This window comes from Sphaeramia orbicularis, chromosome 6 (assembly GCF_902148855.1).
Source record: "Sphaeramia orbicularis chromosome 6, fSphaOr1.1, whole genome shotgun sequence".
NCBI lineage: Eukaryota > Metazoa > Chordata > Actinopteri > Kurtiformes > Apogonidae > Sphaeramia > Sphaeramia orbicularis.
Window position 1 is genome coordinate 9,206,391 of NC_043962.1, and position 22,508 is coordinate 9,228,898.

General features: G+C 35.4%; 1 protein-coding gene across 5 annotated transcripts in view; it reads left to right on the plus strand.

Moving 5' to 3' along the window:
• Positions 1-22,508, plus strand: part of kiaa1549la (KIAA1549-like a) — a 200,519-nt gene that overhangs the window by 166,719 nt on the left and 11,292 nt on the right. For 4 of the 5 annotated variants that reach the window (XM_030136533.1, XM_030136535.1, XM_030136536.1 and 1 more), the window contains 5 exons: positions 6,269-6,393; positions 8,616-8,836; positions 11,404-11,536; positions 18,433-18,674; positions 20,671-20,839. In XM_030136533.1, the coding sequence (XP_029992393.1) occupies positions 6,269-6,393; positions 8,616-8,836; positions 11,404-11,536; positions 18,433-18,674; positions 20,671-20,839 (890 nt within the window). The remainder of the gene's footprint in view (positions 1-6,268; positions 6,394-8,615; positions 8,837-11,403; positions 11,537-18,432; positions 18,675-20,670; positions 20,840-22,508) is intronic. The other variant, XM_030136534.1, reaches the window with a different exon arrangement.

Here is a 22,508-nt window from a genome sequence, read left to right on the forward strand (position 1 = left end):
TCACTGATAACGCTGCAGCTTTTCGCTTCTGCTCAGTGACATTCTACGAGGCTGTGACTTTCAATCTCTTGTGCATCAGCAAACCAGTGCTCACAGTAATTTGTGTGATTTATTGTGTTTATGCAAGCAAATGAATGAGCACCCAGAGGAGAGGAGGGGATGAGTAATTGTTTCATTTTCTCACTACTGTTTGGAGCCGAAGATGGACATTTTCTAAAAAAAAAAACAAAACAAAAAAACAAAGCAAGAAAAGAGATTACAAGCTGGAGATCTGCACAAGAAGATGAATGATTAATAAAAGTGTAAATCCGGGAAATAAGAGGGAAATATGTCCTATTGAGAGAGAAAAACAGGGTTAGCGGCGTTGCAAAATAAAAACACAACCACAAAAATGCCCCTAATGTGAAGTGCTGCAAATTTTATGGTTATTTTATTGATATAATGCAAACATTAATGGATGCAGAAACCAGAACAAAGAGCAGTGTTTGAACACTTTACCTTAACCCATAAAGACCCAGTGCTTTTTTGACAGTTCTCAAAGGCAAGGCAAGTTTATTTGTATAGCACATTTCAGCAGCATGGCAATTCAAGGTGCTTGACACAGGACATTGAAATACAATGACAAGGGAAAAAGAAACACATTTAAAACATTATAAAAAAAACAGCCAGTAAGAAAACAACACATAACACCCAAAAATATAAAAACACACACATATTAAAGTAAGAGTTGCAGTGCAGAGTTTTGAGGACAATATAAAATTTAAAAAGTAAAAAGCCTTTTAGTCAAAGTCAGCAGTGAACAGGTGAGTCTTTAACCTTGACTTAAAAGAACTCAAATACATTTTTCTCTATATTTAAACTGTCTTAAGCAATTTATCATCCTTTATTATAATATTGTTCTCTGTATTTTGCATTTTTTCAGAGAAAATCTGTTATTTTCCTGTTTCATTTATTGATCATGTAGATGTTCATAAAAGCTCAGATTAAAGTTGAGGGTTATTATATCAAAAAAACTGAGAAAATTGAAGAAAAAGGGACTTTTTCAGCAAAGATTGCAAGAGTCAAGGATTTGAATTATTAAATTATTAGGGCACTTTGCATATTTAAGAGGTTTCATCTGTTTTTTTTTTTTGTTTGTTTGTTTTTGGGGGTTTTTTGGCCATTAACAAATAAAGACCCAAGGCTACTAGTGTGGCAGTTCCCAAATAATTTTTCTCGATATTTAACTTCTCTTAAGTGATTTAACATTTCTTATAATATTATCTTATAATATTTGCTTTTTGGGTGAATATCAGGTATTTTCCTACATTTAATTGACTGATCATGTAGATGTTCATTAAAGCTCAGATTAAAGTTGAGAGTTATTATATCAGAAACAGAGAAAAATCAAGAAAAAGTGACTTTTTCAGCAAAGATATCAATAGTTGACATAAAAACAAGTGTGTCCATCCACTGTTATTGATCCAACTCCATGGGCTTTACTGGTGAATCACTGTTATAGAAAATGACAGTGTTTCCATGGTAACTACAGAGCCTCTGAACATCTAAATGGGTCATATCTGATGACCATGAAAAGATTAATAACTGTATTTTACAACAATTATTTACATGTATTGAATGGATTAATGGATCAGAAGTTATTAACCATTTAAATCCATGTATCATTCGTTCTTTTCATATTCAATTGAGAATCCACAGTTGGAGAACGAACAACTGACTCGTTATTTCATTATTCATGTACAAATCAAAAAAAAAAAAAAAAAACTAGTTGTTTTTCATTCTTTTGATTGCATACACAAATTAAAAATTGGAAATAAGCAAATGGACCAAATGAGGGGTTTCATGTTGACATTTTTGATATCTGATTTGGTATGACCGGAAGTTCCTGACTTCTTTGTGTGTTACGCAAAGTGGCTTCTTCTTAGATTGGCTACCATGGCTTCACTATATTAGACAAAACAGCAATACCTGGAAGATCCTTTTTCAGTTGTCATGTCATCCTCCTTCAGAGTAACGCATTTGCTGCCTCTGAATAACACGAAATTCTCCATTAGTGCAGAATGCATTAGACAGAATACTGGCAAACCCACAATCGTCCAGCTCAACACACAAAGAAGTCAGTAACTTCTGGGTCATACCAAATCGAATATCAAAAATGTCAACATGAAACCCCACATTTGGTCCATTTGCTTATTTTTTTGCTTACTTTTTGATTTTTGATTTGTACATAAATAACGAAATAGCGAGTAATTTTTTTGTTTTCTGATTGCGGATTCTTAATTGAATATGAAAAGAACGAAAGATACACAGATTATTTTAGATCAGTAGATGATTTTGGTTCTTAATGGGTTAATTTATTAGAACGTAAGTCAAAAATATCTTGAATCTTGTGCAATCAGAACAGAAAACACTGCTACCCTTTGACAGTACCAGCTGATGTTCCCAGTGCTAACTATGTGCAGTGTTGTTTCTTTCCAGTCTGGTTCACAGCCTCTGCTGTGGGTGTCGCCACCTGTCCTGACCTTAGCTGTCACACTCCGATAGGAACAGCAACAAATAAATTTAATCCGGCTGAGCTGCAGCTGGATGGTGACTGAGTAAATGACAGACTGTTGAAGCTCTACAATGAAGCAGTCTTCCATATGATGTCAGTGAGGCAATGAGTCACAATACAACACAACACGGTCCATCTGCTGCTCAGTGCATCTACAAGGGCATTTGGTGGAGCATGTACCTCCACCAACAGCACTGTCATTTCATCAAACTGCCTCCATCTCCATCTCATAATGGATTTTCTCCAACATTTGTTACACAATTCTAGGGGTTTGTCCTTGACCTGTGTCCTATGTCATAATCATTGTTTATCATTTGCGTAATCCTGTTGACTGATACAGTATATGGACAAAAGTATGTGGACATGTTGAATTCAGGCATTTCTTTTCTAACAGGGGTCTAGGATACAAAACAATAATGATTAATCCATCCATCCACAACAGTGACTCTCTCCCCACATTCAAATCCAGACTCAAAACTCACCTTTTCAGAGCAGCTTACCCACCACAAGTTTTACCCTCCATTTTACATTTTCATTTCTACGTATATATTGTAATTATTCTCCAATCTATTTGTTTACTTCTTTGTATTTTATGCATTGTTTGTTTTATCTTGTTGTACAGTGTCCTTGGATGTCTTGAAAGGTGCCTATAAATAACATTTATTATTATTATAAATGTCATAATATAGTTTTATATCGGGATAAATGTCATTGCGTCTCTTTAGTTAGTTCTGTTTAAATTGTTACCTTTGCTCCCAAAATGCCTCACAGATGGTTTTTACTTAATTTCTCTCAACATTTTTTTAATTTAGTTCAGTTAATTTCAGACACAAACATAATACAAAATATAGGAAAAAGCTAAACAAAAAGTTAAAAAATAGAATAATAGAAAATGGAACAACTGTTAGTGCCTGAATCACGTTATACAACATAAGATTACAACATAAGATATATATATATATATATATATATATATATATATATATATATATATATATATATATATATATTCACATGCATATACATATACCACATATTTATACATCTTTGTAACACCCAGTGGTACCCAACACCCCCCTCATCCCTGTACCTCTTAAAAATTGTGTCTTTGTACCTCCCTTTAAACTGTTTCATGCTTTTACATTGCTTTAACTCTACATTGACACGTCCCAGTATTTTTGTCTGTATAGTTTAGAAACATCAATATTTCCTTAAAGTTTAGACATTTGTTGTTATTGTTTTGTATCCCAGACCCGTTAGAAAAGAAACACCTGAATTCAACGTGTCCCAGTGTTTTTGTCTATTTAGTGTAAACAGACAATAGATGATAAAATTAATGTTAAAAATAAATAAATAAATAAAGACAGAGCCTCATATAGAAGACAAAACAAACCTAATTTAGCTGACAAGAAAAAACCTCATCATACTGCATGGAGCTGCATTTTTCAGAATCCAGGGCCATATGGGACTTAAATACACTTTCTAAAATATTATCACTGTAATATAAGGGTATGGAGTTGCCATGACAACGAGTAAATGTGACACTGGAGACAAGATTAAACAAACGTCATCGTTTTTGTGTGGATGGCACTGAAGTAGGGCAACTTTCTTCTGATTAACAAGACACAAGAAGGGATTGAAAAAAAAAAAAAAAAAAGTGGTACAACGCCTCCCCCACTTCTCAGTTCTCATGTTGTACCTCCTCGGGTCCTCGCCTTGATGACTCTACTTAAGATGTGAGCACAGGAGTTGACTTTAGGCGAGGGGAGTGGAGGCAACGGGCATTTAACAAAATGAGACACCCTTCCTCAGAGCTGTCGTTTGAAATCAGCGTCAGTTAAATGTGATGTGTGGAACAGCTGCATCATCGGTGTGTTATTCTGTCGCAGTCACCGCTGTATTTTATCATCTCTGTTAGATGAGTGTTGAGCTAACTTTAGGATTAACTTTTAATTTAATTCACAGCGTGGAATAATGTGTCAGTAGATGATGTGGGATTATCGTACACCCAGTGCGTGGGTCGGATTTGAGTAGGTAGAACTATGGAGTTGAGATAAACCTGTAGGTTTCCAGATAGATTAGATTAGATTGATTAGATTAGATTAGATTAGATTAGATTCGATTAGGTTAGATTAGAGTAGGTTAGATTAGATTAGGATAGATTAGATTAGATTAGGTTAGGTTAGAGTAGGTTAGATGAGATTAGGTTAGGTTAGATTCGAGTAGGTTAGGTTAGATTAGGTTAGGTTAGATTGGAGTAGGTTAGATAAAATGAGATTAGATTAGATTAGGTTAGGTTATATTAGAGTAGGTTAGATTATATTAGATTAGAGTAGGTTAGATTAGATTAGGTTAGGTTAGATTAGAGTAGGTTAGATGAGATGAGATTAGGTTAGATTAGATTAGATTGATTAGATTATATTAATGTAGATTAGATTAGATTGATTAGAGTTGATTTGATTTGATTAATTTAGATTAGATTACATTAATTTAGATTACATTAGATTAGATTGATTATATTATATTATATTATATTATATTATATTATATTATATTATATTAATTTTGATTCGATTCGATTCGATTCGATTCGAGCTTTATTGATCCCTTAGACAGAACCCTCAAGAAACTGAGGTTCCAGCAGAAACCTTGTTACTCCATTTTTGGTCTTTTTTTTTGTTGTTGACAGAAAACAATTCTATTGGTCAGTCTCCATATTGACCTGACAGTTTTAGAAATAATTAACCAATGAAAAGTGTTGAAAACAGCTTGTGACTACATCTCTTAACTCCATTCATTTATTTAGAATATACATTGTTTTTCCAGTTTCCTGAAAAATAACTGTTTTGGACATAAAAGGTTTCCGCCACAATAACTCTGAAAACAGTTGTGAAAAACACAGCCAAATGCACAGTAGAAACTACTGGGAGAGCAAAGTAGTAATAGTTATGGGAACACAGTCATTACTTGGATAGTCAACAGCTGGAACATAATTTTTGCCTATAATTTAGTTCATGGTGTTTACACACCCACTGCCACTATGGATGCTATGCAGGTTGTCAGAAAGCTTCCAATTTAGAGTTCTAAAACATGTAACATGCAAACAATACATTTTTAATTGTTTTGTGTTATTTTTGTCTTTGGTTGCAGTAATGTGAATAATGTAAAGATCCTTAAAAAACATGAAATATCTTAAGTTTTGTATATTTGTAGATCCACTGTGATCTGTAAGTTGTCATGCACATGTGTAAATGATAAACTGAGGCAGAATATTGTTAAAATTGCACTTATTTCTCCTCAAGAATTTTCAAGTTCATTTTTTTTTTTCATTTTTTTGAAGGATAGTTTGTAGATGTAAACATTTTCATCAGGTAGTTTTGCTTTTTTCACTCTAAAACATAGAGAAATGTTTGGAGTTGACATTATTTACAGGTTATCATGTCTGTGAGATCATTCTGGGTTGTATGTGTCCCCTGCACTAAAATGAGCCCCTGGTTTAAACCTTCAACCCTTTCCATCTGATTATTGAAGATCAGAGCAGAGACGACTGAGAGTCGGCAGAATCCACAATAATGTACCTTTTTCAGAACACATTTTGACTCGTTAAGACATAAAATAAGATGTGAAAATGTAACTTCAGTGATGGCTTTATCAGGGCTTGTGTCTCTGTGACTCTGGATAACCTTTTTGTCTTCCTCCTCTTCCTCCTCCCAGATCCGTATGAAGATCATTCAGGCTCTCTGCGTCTCATCACCATTAAACCAATGACAGCTCAGCCAACCTACTCCTACCCCTCCTCCTCTTCTCACAGCCAAGACTCTGTGGTCCTCAATGGGGAGGTAAGTGTGTGTGCCCACGCTCGCATAGTAATGTACACACAGCTCCAAGGCTTTATCGCACTCAGAGGAGAGGTGAGTCCTCAGTCCTGACATTATAGGGCAGAGCTAAAACTAGAACAACGTCACTATGAGTCACACTAACACACATAGTACTGCCGCATTTGGTGGCTATGTAGTGTGACAGGTATTTTTAGTCTTTTTTATTAAGCTCAGGTTTATGTTTAGAGCTCTTTCGTGTTTGATTCTCCAGTTTCATACTTTCTGTTTTCACATATCGACCACACACCTCTGAGACGCTTCATGCTAACACCAAATGTAGCTTTTATTTCTACAAACACTCCCCTCCTGATACTTTCCTCCCTGTCACCTCTCACTACTTCCCTCCCTTTTCCACTTCCATCTCTCCGCAGTGGAGACAGCAACGCACAGGCTGATGACAAATTATCTCTCAATCTATTATCATAAGACGAGAAAATCCCCCAGGGTGCTCTCTGGTTTTCCCAGTACATCTGCAATTGATTGATGCACATTAGTAGAAAAATATCATGGCATGACACGTTATCTGAATGCTGGGTTACCGGGAATGTGCACTCAAACACATCAACACGTATAAGCAGTGGAAAATAAGAACAGAAAGAACAGTTCAGTTCATAAAAAAGAGTTTTAATCACGTTTTATTTGTTGCCATTTTTTGGATCTAGAGCTACATAGTCCTCGACTATTAAAGGAGTGATATATATATATTTTTTTTAACTCTATAACGCTAAGCGTATCATATTTGATAATGACTTTTGAAGCCCTCTATTCTCCAAAGCAATATTTACTGTGATATGTGAAAGTATTAGTGGAAAACAGATGGCTTTGTCAAAGTAGCATCTACACCTCCATATAAAATACAGCCTTTCATTCAGAAGTTATGTAAATATCAGCAGTGAAAAGTATTAGTTGACTTTTTGTTTTGCAGAAAGTCATAGTTATAATGATACATGATACTCAGGAGTAAAATTAGCTGAATACGTGTTGTTTTTTCAGTGGTTTGTAAATATTACATCATAATTTTTTTCACTATTCATTTTTTCACTTTCTGTAATTCTCCTCATAATACCTGAAAAACTAAGATCAACCCAGTCATGACAAACATATAATATTTGATACATGAGTTTTGAAGCCCTCTACATGATCAGTGTGATATTTTTTTCTTGAAAAACCTGATGTATACAATTAGATACATGCAATACACAGAAAGTCCACCAGGGGGGAGGAATTCATTCACCAGAGGTCTTTCCAGTGACACTACAAGATTAAATTAATGAGGAAGGAGGAAGAATTTTGCCAATTTTGAAAAGGAACTGTGAATTTGTTAGACATGTTTGTGTTATATTATGTGTTTGTTTGTTCAAAAATAGTAATATTTGAGCATTGAGACCCAATGTATCAAATATGATACAAAACTGAAACTCATACATGGAAATTTATATTTGAAAACATTTTTTGGGGGGTTGTTCAGAAGGACCAATAAAGGCTCCAGTTTCAAAGAACTGGAATTTTCTGTTAATGATTTAATGGTTCAGACTTTATAGGGTTAAATGGAATTATGCAATTTAAAACATTTCCCTGTGGTCTACATAAACTGTAAATGCTCTGGTTGGGTCTGAATTCTTCATTAATTCAACTCCACAGGTCCATCTTCAACAATATTTCTGAATAATGACACCAGAAATGTCGTTTTGAGCACTGGCCCTTTAAATGCATGTGTCATTTCATGCCCCACCCCCTCCAGGTTGTTGACCGTGCTTTTCTTCCCGTTCAGTCACTTGTGTTCGTTAATACAACCAACAACAGAACATTTTAGGTAATCGGCTCCAAGTTTGGACACATTTTCAGTTTTTGCTACAACCGCTGCTGCTGATAAACGATTATGGCGTATTCAGAGAAATGTTCGTCAGAAGTCTTGACCTTATATGTGCAAATGTTGTAACGTAACTAGTTAAAGACGTAACAAACTAAGCAGGAATTGAAACAGATTGTAGAAATCCACTCAGTTTTTACCAGAATGTACATAAAGATAGCTTTGCAGCACCTGGAGGGTTCAAATTCAGACTTATTGAACTGTTATGGTCCAAATACACAAATAAATGTACCAAAGACTAATAAAGGTGGGTTTAGCAGAATATGACCCTTTTAAATGCTTACATCTAATATTTAAATGTTTTCTATCAAAGGCCAACCATGGAGGGCTGAAGCAGAAGTCGGACATCGAACACTACAGGAATAAACTGCGTCAGAAAGCCCGAAGGAAGGGCTACGGAGAGTTCTCACTGTCTGAGACTGGGAGTCACGGATACAGTCACCGTGACACCAGGCACAGTCGCCACGACAACGGGGTCAAGGAACCAATGACTGCTGAGGAGAAGAGGGCCTCGTTCGCAGGATGTCACAAGAGGTGTGTTGTCATCACAAATACACATTTATCAGGGGGAACAATGTAAGCAGGGCTTGGACTACAGTTGTGGAAAAAATTGTTAGACCACTCTTGTTTTCTTCAATTTCTTGCTCATTTTAATGCCTGGTACAACTAAAGGTACATTTGTTTGGACAAATACAATGATAACAACAAAAATAGCTCATGATAGTTTAATTTCAGAGCTTATATCTATCCATTTTCCATATTTTCTTCATAATAACCAAAATCACTTCAGTTCTTACATCACTATCTGTGGCATTGTACTGACAAAAACAGTACTTTTAGGCATTCCATGTTTTCAGTTAGATAAATGTTTCTAAAATTCTTCAAAATAAATTACTTATTTTCAAAAGTTGAAGTGAAAGTAAATTTTTTCCCCATTTCATGAACTTTTTATCCCAGATTTGGCTCCAAAGAACATTGCTCCTAAATATACAGTTGTGGAAAAAATTATTAGACCATCAAAAGTCATCAAAAACAATGGTTATGTAATCAAGTGCTAACTCCTGTGTGTATCATGTGACTAAAACAGAAAGAAAAGGAAACATGGAATGCCTAAAAGCATTGTTTTTGTCAGTACAATGCCATAGATATTGATGTAAGAACTGAAGTGATTCTGGTTATTGTCAAGAAAACATGGAAAATGGATAGATATCAGCTCTGAAATTAAACTATCATGAGCTATTTTTGCTGTTATCATTATATTTGTCCAAACAAATGTACCTTTAATTGTACCAGGCATTAAAATGAACAAGAAATTGAAGAAAACAAGGGGGGTCTAATCATTTTTTCCATGACTGTCGATGTCTTTGGCTGTAACTACACTGCAGATAGTCAAAGAAATCCAAAGAAAATCACCACAAAAATGAAATCTATCAAATGTGTGCTGACAGTCATGTGATAATGTTGGGGCATAAAATTAGGAGATCAGATTCCGCTATCAAAGCACAGTCCTGTTTCATTATTAAATCTATTTTTATCCATTTCATTTCATCATTTATTATTCAAACAGTACATTGTGAGAGGAAGTGGTGAACAACCGAACATCTTCTTTAAATGGAGTGAATTCAACTTTTCCCCAAATGTATGATTTGTTCTATTTGATCAATAATAATTAAAGGCTAATGTGAAGGCATTATTTCACCAACAATCAGAGATCCTGATCTGCGAATATAGTTGCTAAGCAACACACAGGGAGCGGGTGTGAGTGAGTTTCTAGTCGGTGTGTTCATATTTTGCAGCTCACGCAGATATTACAGATGCCTGTTGTGCTTCTTTTGTAATCACACTCCAAATAACCTTTTCAAACCATTTTTTTGTCATTTTTGTCATCCTTCATCTACTTTTATTGGCTTTACAAGTGCTGATATATATTTTAATGACAGATTTTATGAGATGAGTTAATGAATAGATTTTTCCTATTTAACCTTAAGCGCTACAGTCTATATTTTTATTTATTATGAAGAGCACTAAGTCACACTATGAGTAGCTCTTCATAACAGTGAACCAGACAGACAGACATCTCTGGATTATTTTCATGATAAAAACTAAAATCCTATTGATTCTAAGCTTGTCAGTAGTCATACAAGTGCCCTTTTTCTGATTTCTAAACACTTACATGAATGCTTATTGATGAATTGTGAGTTTAATACGTAGCTGTTGAATGGCCTGAGCATTTGGAGCTGAATATTTCACCACCTTCAGAGGTTTGCCACTCTGTAACCGAACATCAGGGGTGTAATTTTAATTTCATGAGTTCTGTGTTTTATCTTCAGTGAAAGGAGGCAAGAGCAGTCAGAGAGGGTTTGTGTCAAGAATATCTGTAAGAGGGTATGGTCCAGCATTTTGATTCATGGGGAATGTGGACAATGGGACAGTGTTGTATGAGTTAGCAGCCCATTTTTGGACAAGGTGCTTCATATACTGATCTAAAATCAATACATGTAAATAACTGAGGTAAAATGCAGTTTATCCTCTTTTCCTAGTCATCAGATATGACCCATTTGGACGTTCAGAGGCTCCATAGTCAACATGGAAATACTATAAATCTTCTGCAACATTGATTCACCAGTAAAACCCTTGTAGTTTGACAAATGACAGTGGTTAGAGATGCTCGTGTTTACTTTCAGTTAACAATAGAATTGGATTTAAAAAGACAAATTTTCTTCAGTTTTCTCTGTTTTTATATAATTACCTTTGAGTAAGGGAAATACTAGATTTTCACTGAAAAAAGCAAAATGCAGAGGATAAAACTGTAATAAATGGTTATCAATTACTTAAAGGTTACATGTACAGAAAATTCATTTGGAAGTCACAAAAATAGTTGTAGGTCTTTTAAACAATATGTAGTCCTCACATGTAGAAATACATTATTCAAAAATTGTTTGATGGAGAAGAATCTGTGCTCAGGCCCCTGATGATGGTTCACTGTCTTTTCCCCTGGTTCAGAAAAAATATTTAAAAAAAGGTTGACCTCATTTTAGACTATAAAGGGTTTGATCATGTATTCTCATTGCAGCTACTCATGTTTTCTAATGTTCTTCTAGGTACTCCCACCCACGGGAACCCACTTACTGGAGCAGGCAGTCCCTGAGCAGCCCCAGCCCAGTGGAGACGGAGATGGACCTCCTGGTGCTGAGAGAGAGATCCAGGAGGGGCATCCGCAACAACGGCTACGACGTGAGTAGATGCAGAAAGAAAGAAAGAAAGAAAGAAAGAAGAAGGAAGGAAGGAAGGAAGGAAGGAAGGAAGGAAGAAAGAAAGAAAGAAAGAAAGAAAGAAAGAAAGAAAGAAAGAAAGAAAGAAAGAAAGAAAGAAAGAAAGAAAGAAGAAAGAAAGAAAGAAAGAAGGAAGGATAGATAGATAGATAGATAGATAGATAGATAGATAGATAGATAGATAGATAGATAGATAGATAGATAGATAGATAGATAGATAGATAGATAGATAGATAGATAGCGCAGCAGCATGACACACTGTAAAAATAGAATGTAAGAATAAAAGTAGAATGTAAGAGCAAACACACTATACAAAATAAATTAGAAAAATAAAAACAGAATTGCTAAAGAATCTGGACAATCACACAAAGCTGTAATGTGCAAAGTTAAATCGAATTTTTGCATTTCTTTTACACTGAGAGTCAGAGAGAGGACTGATATTCTGTTCTGTTCATGTGAAGGGGTGAGTTGGGGGTACATACTATGTATTTTATTCCAAAACTACACAGTACAGAAAAATATGAATGTTTAACCCATGAAAACCAAAACCATCTGCTGATCTAAACTGTTTAATACTTGTTGATCCACTGATTCTGTCAATACATGTAAATAATTGGCATAAAATACAATTCATCATCTTTTCATGGTCATCAGATATGACCCATTTGGATGTTCAGAGGCTCTGTAGTTACCGTGGAAACATCGCCATCTTCTACAACACTGATTCACCAGTAAAACCCATGGCATTGAATCAATGACAGCGGATGAAGACACTGGGTTTATGTTCAGTTAATGATAGATTTTATTGAAATAGTCGAACTTTCTTTCAGTTTTCTCTCTTTTTGATATAATAATCCTCAACTTTAGCCTGATCTTTTATGAACATCTACATCATCAGTGAATTAAATATAGGAAAATACCTGATTTACACTGAAAAAACACAAAATACAGAGGATAAAAATATAATAAATGGAGATCAATCATTCTAGAAAGGTTACATAGAGAGAAAAATTCTTTGAGGAACTGACATAAAAGTAGCACTGGGTCTTTATGAGTTAATATCTCTTCACCATTGGTTGCGAGTCTTGGATTCATCTGTACTGTTTTCTTTTATCCATTTTTCTTTTGTTCTGTACTGTTTTGTTTTGTCACTGTTTTTGTCTGTTGGGGCCTCTTGCCAGGTCATCATTGTAAATAAGAAGCTGTTCTCAATTGATTTTACCTGGTAAAATAAAGTACTACTAATAATATGTAAACATCTAAAGTTCAATAAAGTTATTGTGAAAAAAAAAAAAACACTTTACATTTAGAGCCAGTCTAAACCAGACTATCAATTCAATTTATAGACACCAACAGAATCCTCCAGAACAAACACTATAAAACAAAACAATTTTTTTTTTTTTTTTTTTGCAAAATTAACATTAAAGTGCATAGTGGTTTATGACCAGGTCTAAACACCAGGCAGAGGGGAGTTTATTGTACAGTTGTGGAAAAACTTATTAGACCACCCTTGTTTTCTTCAATTTCTTATTCATTTTAATGCCTGGTACAACTAAAGGTACATTTGTTTGGACAAATATAATGATAACAACAAAAATAGCTCCTAGTAGTTTAATTTCAGAGCTGATATCTATCCATTTTCCATGTTTTCTTGATAATAACCAAAATCACTTCAGTTCTTCCATCAATATCTATGGCATTGTACTGACAAAAACAGTGCTTTTAGGCATTCCATGTTTTCTTTTCTGTCAGTTTCAGTCACATGATACACACAGGAGCTAGTACTTGATTGCATAACCATTGTTTTTGATGACTTTTGATGGTCTAATAATTTTTCTGTACATTGTGATGGGACGTGGCAGATTTCCAGTATCACGTTCCTGTTTAAAGCACTGAGTCAGAAATGAGAGCAGCAGCACAGTTGAAAACATCTGATTTAAAGTTGGCAGTGGTGTGAAGTAAATACCCTCAAGTTTTCTCCAGGACCTAGGGTTTACCAAAGGTCTGTGAGTAGGACATGTGAAGGATTTACTTTGGTTAGAAATTCAGAAAAATACCCAGAAGCAAGACCAAGTAAAGCTTTGAAGAATTCTGAAGTCGGATCCTGTAACAAACTGTAATGTAGCTGCTCCGGTCCAACTCTTAGTCACACACAGCAGTGATGAAACCGCTGCACGGACCGATTCATCACTTTCCAAATAGGTCACATGATGGCTATGGCAACGTAAAGCTCTGCCACTTTGTCAAATTAATAAAATAATCTTCTCAGCACAGTTCTAACTTTAATCCTTCTTTTACTCAGACCCTCACTCCGATGTTCCGAGCTAAAGGTTCCGTAAATTACCTTTTGATGAACTTTATAAACCTGCGTTAAACAGGAAGAGAAATGACAAAAAAGATTAGAGAAAGAGGGATCGCTTCACATTAACCCTCCGGTTTCTGGGTGGATTATGCACAGTTTGCACTTCATGTTATAAAAGGTCTTAGACTTAGACAAACGTTATCGATCCATAAGGGAAATGACTTGGTGGCAATAGCTCAGTTGCACACAAATACACTCCTGAAAAAACACTAGTAAAAAATAAAAAAGGAAAGTAAGTGTGAAGAGATAAAAGCAATAAATAATATAAATAGAATACACTGACTAAAGCGGAAAAAATACAAGATTTGCATATGTACAAACAGGAAAATGGAAGCAAATATACACTAAATACATACAGGTGTGACATATTCATATTATTTGTTATTTTATTTTTCACAATTTGTATAATTTGAATTCAAAATTTGTTCATTTTTGCATGATTTTTTAAATTCTGACCAGCCACTAAACCAATGGAAACAATGTAAAATTACTACACTAGTAAAGAGTATCAAATCCACATTGACACATTTTAGAACATTTGACCAAGCACAAAAAATAATAATGCATATTAACCAAACGCCAGGCTGCAAAAATCCCACAAGTAATCAAAATTTTATGTAGTACATTAGGGGAAAAAAATCAGTAAATATGGTTTGTTTTTAAAGCAAAGCATTTAAAGGGTAAAAAAAAAATATGACCAGGGTTCCTGCAGCATCTTAAAAAATCTTAAACATCTTGAATTTACAAATCTGCATTTAATACCTTAAAAAGTCTTTAAAAGGTAGTAAATTGTTTGTTTAGACATTTTTTCTGCACTATTGCTGTAAAAAATTCATTAAAAAATAACTATGGAAAAAAAATAAAGTAAAAATTAAAAGGTATTAAATTTGATATGGTAGGTCTTAAGTTATATTGATATAAACATCTTTGCTGTATTGTGTTTAAATGTGTCTGTTAAATGTCCAAGATACAACGAAAGTAACGTTAGTCGACTCAGTTCCACCAGTTCCAACCCGAAAATTTATATTGAAATTAGAACAAATTAGCGTTAACTTAGCCTCTGGTGAGAAATGACTCGAAACAGTGGGAATCAAGGCATTGGAGTAAATAAATAAATTTTCCAAAATTCCAGAAGTCACAAATTTTTTCCAGTATGGCCATGAAATAGGCATTAAATTCTGTTCTAAGTAGTCTTAAAAAGTCTTAAATTTAACTTGTAGGAACCCTGTATGACAGTTATTGAGTATTTGGTATTTGTGTTTATGGCTCAATTTGGTGAAATACAAGAAAAAAAGATAAAAAGTTACAAACAAACTGACAAACATTTGGACATTACTGCAGCACTGTGCAGATTACACACTTTCGTTGGTTTGGAAGGATGTCTCTGGGGGGTTAAAGACAGCACCAGACAGACTGAGAATGAGGGACGGGGACAGAGGCGGTGTGAGTGAAAGCTTTTTATGCTTCTTCTCTCCTGCGTTGCAGTAACAGCAGCACCCGTGCTACCTGGCTGAATGTCAATGACTCTGAATATGATTATAGCCTATTCATGGATTCAGATGGGAGGCAGGATAGTGGTTAATAGCCTTGGATGCACCAAACAACGGCACAAAGAGAACACCGCCATGGGAATGTGTTCATGGGTGTACACGCATCTAAACCATTATGTTTTCAAGCTTTAAAGTGTCCATATAAGCAACCTAATCCCCTTCTTATTAAATGCTGGTTTTGTCTGCTCCATGTTTATGTGCATGTGCAGTTTTAGCCTTGAAAAAAGTGGCTATGCAATAACTCACAGTGTGAAACCATGATATATCCCAGCAGATGGTTCTTTTTAATATCTTATTCATATTTTCGCAACACACCTCATATCTGACTTCTGAGGGAAAGGATAAAATACCTGCAGCCTGTTCTGATGTACTTATTGTACATTTCAGGAGAATCTGATATAATACTGTATGTGTGCAGAATAATGGAATATTGTATAGTTTTGTGTAACATTAAGGCTGAAAATACTGACGTACAGTAGTTTCTGTATGTTTCAACTCTACTGTTTCCAAGCAGGTGTATGAGCATATTATAATTTAGTCCAATAATCCTCAGATTGTTGATGGTTTATCTTCTCCATTAGTTGATGAGATGATTAACATTGACATCACCCATACATCTATCTGTAAGAGCCAAACCTGATGTATTTAAACAATACCACATTTAGTTTTTTGTGACACTAACGGATCAGTGTTGGAAGAATTATTATTACCCTGCCCGTTTGTTTGTTTGTTTGTTTGATAACACTGTAGCAGCAAAACTATTGGTTGAATTCATACCAGATTGGGTTTATAGATTGCTAGTGACCCAAAATAGATGTCATTACATTTTGGGAAAAATAGGTCAAGTTTAAATTTTTATTAATTTTTAACCACCACCACCACCACCCCCCCCATTTACTTATAATGGGCAAAATTTGAAATGTCTATAAAAACATCAGTTTTGTTTCAATTTACTTGAAACTTGACGCATATACAGAAGTGAAATTTCAAATGTCTGTAGCAGCAAAACTATTGATTGAATTCATACCAAATTTGGTTTAGATTGCCAGTGACCCAGAATAGATCTCTTTATATTTTGGGAAAAAAATAGGTCAAAGTTTAAATTTTTAGGAATTTAAAAAAAAAAAAAAAAAATCCCCCCATTTACTTATAATGGGTGAAATTTGAAATGTCTTTAAAAACATCAGTTTTGTTTCAATTTACTTCAAACTTGCCACATATACAGAGGCATTAGATATGCTGACATCAGCACATGCATAGACATGATGACATCAGCTGGGTCAATGCCAAAATAAGCTACAATACGGCACCACATGCTCTGATATTTTTTATTTAAGTTCAAGTAGCAACACCAGAGTGGGAAAATCTAACAAAAAAAAAAAATCTACATTCACAATTTTATTTAAAGGTGGCATATTGTGAAAAATAAGGTTTAGATTCATTTATCCATTGTAATAAAAAAACAAAGTTAAACTATCAAAGCACTCACTCATCTTACAAAGACACACAGTGCGTTTTCAGGTATATTATATATTTGTATATATAGTATATATTTATTCCAGACCCACCAGAATCACCAAAACTATCCTGCATCACTGTTTCTGTAGCAGTGACAGGAAATGTTTGAGGGCAGCAGCTCATTTCCATTTGAAGCACTTAAATCTATTTAAATTATATATACTGAATAGATTATACTATAAATAGTACACAGGGATTCTTGAGTTTATTTTCATTTTATATTGATAGCATACATTTGAAAAGGAATTGAAGCTGTCAAGCTGATGTAGAGGAGTAAATGTAGTGTACTGGCCTCAGAGATGTAACAGTTAGAGAAAATGGAAATATTTAAGTAAAATTTAACTCACATTTGCATGTAAGTACGGAAAAAAAAATATTGATACTAATTATGTTTCAGATCCTGAATAAAAAACAAGTTGAAAATGAAAAATCATGTTGTATGTTACTTCACTATACATGAACGAGGGCCACAACCTGGAATTAATTAGAAAAGGATGTGTGTGATGATGATCTGTTTTGGAGATGTTCTCTTCAGCTGCGGCTCTTTAACTCATTTAACCCCCTGGTACCTAAATAGAGTAACCATATGTTCACACTGCAGGTAAAACTGGCCCAGATCAGAAGTTTGTGGGATTTTTTTTTGTTTTGTTTTGTTTTTCTTCATTTGTGTTCATGTTTATTTTTGGGTTCTATAAATACTTTGTATAAACCTTGTAGTTTTTCTTATTTTAGGTTATTTTATGTATGTTTGTCTTACTGTGTGATGAGTAAAACGCTAACATTTTTTTAAAAAAGTAGAAAAAAACTGGCCTAGATCTGACTTTTTGCCCATACTTGACTTATTTATGTCAGTTTGAGCAGCCCTAGTCCCAGGCCACTTTTATATGTGCTCATAAATCTGATACATATCTGATGTTTTACGATTGACTTCAGTCTGAATGGTCATGTCGCATTTCATCTGACTTTTACATCACTGAAAGGAAACGTGTCAGATTTAACAGTTCTGGCGGAACCCGGTAAAATCCATATTTACTTCCATAAACACAGTGTGAAGTGTGTGACGTCACATTTTCTTCTGCTTATGTGGGTCACTTCAGGACCGTAGACTGTTCACACACAAGTCAGATGGAAGTGGCATTTACCTATTTACTTACTTATTATAATGTGAACAACCACACAAAAAATCGGATTTCAACACAAAATTGTAAGACCCACAGTGTGAATGTAGAGTAAGAAAGACAGAAAAGGGAGGGAGGGGCACAGGAGGGAGAACAAACAGAAGTGTAGGCAGGTGTTTATAGACAGTATGAGAGAGAGGGGAGTGTTTGAAGTGTGGTCCTGCTCCTCACATCAGATTATCTCCAATTTAGTCTGATATTAGAACATGTACTGTGAGGACACATGAACTTGTTGGTCTTCTTTCTGCAGGGAGAACCAGAACCGTTTGAGGAGACCAACGTGGACCGTCTGATGAGCTCTCTGGGTTACGGGGGCGGATCTACCGGCACCGGGAACGGCAGCCTGGGGGTGAAAGCTCACCGCGGCTCCGACTCCTCCACACTCAGCTCTCAGCCGTCCATTGACGAGGTCCGCACACAGATGCATATGTTGCTAGGCAACGCTTTCAGCCTGGCACCTCCGGACCACGACCCGCCTTCCCCTCCGACTAAGTAAATTTCATTTATATCCTACATTATTTGTTTATTGAGAAGATCTGCATGATGAGAGAGCGGCCCTGAACTCACAGTTTTAAAGAGTACACATCCCACACAAAGTAGTTTTTTCTGAAAGTAGAGTGGATTTGAAGGCCTGAAACACATAGTACAGCACAGTGGAGATTAACACTAAGGCCCAGTTGACACAACAACGCACTCAGGTGAAAACGACAAAATATTTAATTAGATGTGCCTTTCGTTTAGATGGCAATGGTGTTATTGGGGGTTGAAAATGCAAAAAAGTCAGCGCTGGCTTTTATATTTCACATGTGAAATACACATTCTTAAACTGAGACCAAGTGTATCCTGAACTCGTCTTTGGAGCTTCTAATCAACGAATACGAAAAATCCTAACAATCAAACCACCTTCCAGAGTGGAAATCTTAAAAAAGCTCCATTCTCACGTCACCGTCTAAAGCAGGGGTCTCAAACATGTGGCCTGGGGCCAAAACCGACCCAAAAAAAGGTCCAGTCTGACCTGCTGGAGGAATTTGCAAAGTACAAAAATTACACTACAAATATTAACAATCAAGGGTGTCAAACTCACTTTAGTTCAGGTTCCACAGATAGACCAATATGATCTAAAGTAAAATAATTACATAATAACCTATTAATAGGGACAACTCCATTTTTCTAGGTTCTATTGGTTCAACTGAGCTAGTGTTGTGCTTTTGAAGCAAAACTAGTCCAGTTGAACCTCAAAGATCTAAACTAAACAAAACTGTTCTTATTTTAGTTCCAAACTCCAAATTTTTTAACAATATTATGCTCATTACCAAAAAATATAATAATATAATAAGTAATTTAATGTTTTTTATTACACTAAAAAAAACACAAAAAGTTATTATTTATAGGTTATGATGCTGTTACTTTACTGGTCCAGTCCACTTGAGATCCAACTGGGCTGGAAGAAATGAGTTTGACACCCCTGGTCTAAAGGGTCGAAAACACAAAACTGTGTTTTCTCGTCACGTAGAGTTTACATCACAGGTTCACGCCAGCACAGGAAAACAACATGTTGGATTATTTCCCTGCGACAGACCTTCAAGTTGCCCTAGCCGCTCTAATTTACAACCACGAGCCGTTTCAGCAATGTTCACAAATCTTGTTGTTCTGTTTCCTGTTTTGTGATAGTATTTCGTGCTTGGAGAGAACAGGAAGAGAAATAGAAAGGTTCTACGCAGATGCTTGGTCTTAGTGGTGGTGATACCACCGTCCTTACTTACAGTCCTTACTACAGGGTGTCCCGAAAAAACTGAAATCATTTGAGATGTCCATATCAGAGTGACGATATGGTCAGGACAAACGATACTTAGCAGGATTTATTTTGGACATAAAATATTTTATTCTACAAATTTCAAACAAAAAATTCTGGGGGATGGTAATTGTATAATGTTCCAAAGTTATTACAAATGTTCAATGTGTGTGAGAATAAGAGGAGAATCACTGAGGCTCTGTACAATGTTACACATGGCATGTTGCAGCGAGTGTGGCAGGAATTCCACTACCGACTTGATGTGTGCTGTCATAAGCACACACACTGAACATTTGTAACAACTTTGGAACATTATAAAATTACCATCCTCCAGAATTTTTCGTTTGAAATTTGTAGAATAAAACATTTTATGTCCAAAATAAATCCTATTATGTATCATTTCTCCTGACCATGTAGTCACTCTGATATTGACATCTCAAATGATGTAAATTTTTTGGGACACCCTGTACATTGATAAATAGGAAATTTCACAAACTTTTGTGTGTCTGTCTGCATGCAGATTTTCCCCCCAAAACACACATCTAAACACGGAATTAAAAGTGAGAATGCAACGCCACTTTTGAGTTTTGGGTTCAGATCGTTACCGTCTAAACATAGCCTAAAGGGAGTGAGTTTGTATCTGTTCACTTTTCTTTGTTTGTAAGGTTGTTGTTGTTACTTCCTGTCTGTCACCAGCAGCCGCCACCATCACCACCACCACGCCCACAGCGCCTACAACCCGTCCCACACCAATCACTATAGCGATGGGGTCACCAGCGCACCGGGGACCATGAACCACCCCTGTGGAGGCAGGCAGAGGAGTCTGGGCTACGAGGACATGCACCAGTGTAGCCTCCCCAAACCGGTGAGGACGGGGGGGACACACATAAAATAAACACTACAAATGAATAGATATGTCTCACCAAGGGTTCCACCACAACACAATGACTAAGGCTACGTTCAGACAGCAGGTCTGGATAGACAATTTGGATTTTTTGGTGAAATCTGATTTTTTTTTGTGCATCCTCATATTACACATTAATTGCGACTTCTATCAGTTTTGAGTGTGAACTGAATGCGGCCCTGAAGTGACCCGCAGCCACAAAAGAGGTCCTGACATACTCCTGGGACGCAGAATTGTGATGTTTATCGCATTTCAATTAAGTAAAGGTTGGATAAATGCGACCTGGCCATTCAGACTGAAGCCACATTGCAAAGTATCAGATACGTATCGGATTTAGGACCACATATGAAAGTGGCCTGGGTCGGATTTGTGCCGTTCAAACTGTCTTTAACAGATCAGATACGGGTCATGTATGGGCAAAAAAATCAGATTTGGGCCACATTTGCCTGCAGTCTGAATGCAGCCTTAGAGAACAGTGTCTTTGTCATTCACACAGTATTGAAAATTACATTTAGTCCAAAAGTGATATATTATGTAATAGAATTTACCTTGAATGAACTGCTTTAGAAAACCAGTAAAAATACATTTGAGAGCAGCATCTTTGGATGGAAACAGAGTGGAATACCTCAGAATGTGATTGGATAGGATGGATTTTAAACATATTCAAAGGAGACGAGTGGCAGACGCTGACATGGCTGCATTTTTATGTGATAGATTACATAAGAAGAGAAAATTGACTTAAAGCAAGTCTGAAGAATTCCTCCATAAATCATATTGAAAAGGATTCTCCAAAGCAATATTTACTGTGATATGTGGAAGTATTAGTGGAAAACAGATGGCTTTGTCAAAGCAGCAACTACACTTCCATATAAAATACAGCCTTTCATTCAGAAGTTATGTAAATATCTGAAGTGAAAAAGTACAAGTTTACTTTTTATTTTGCAGAAAATCATGATTTTAATGATACATGATGCTCAGGAATAAAATTAGCTGAATACATGTTGTTTTTTCAGTGGTTTTTAAATATTATAACATGTTTTTTTTCACTCGTTAATTTAATAATAATTCTCAGCTGTCCTCATAATACCTGAAAAACTAAAATTAACCTTTTAACGCCAAACGTATCGTATTTGATATGTGAGTTGTGAAACGCTCTACCTAAACAGTGTGATATTTTTTTTCTTGAAAAACTTGATGTATACAATTAGATACATGCAATACATAATCCACCAGGGGGGAGGAATTCATTCCAATAAGTTTCCAATAATTCCAATAAGTTTTTCAGTACCTGGCAACCTGTTCTGAATCACATAAAAGAGGTAGAGCCCTCACTCATTCCAGAGGAGTCTTATTAATACGAGTCTGTGACTAATATCCGAGTTCCTTATTTTTTAGTTATTTATTATTATTGTTGATTATCATCTTTTTTATGGTGCAACAGGGTGGGAATGTTCATGGGTTTGAGTATAAAAAAAAAAGACGACTGTATTATACTTTTCTGGATGACTCAATGTAATAAAAATACTTTGAACAACAAAAAAAAATAATAGTAATAATAAAAATGAAAGATTGAGCAAAATAAAAAATTATTAATGAAAATAGTAAAAATGGGAAACATTGTACATGAATA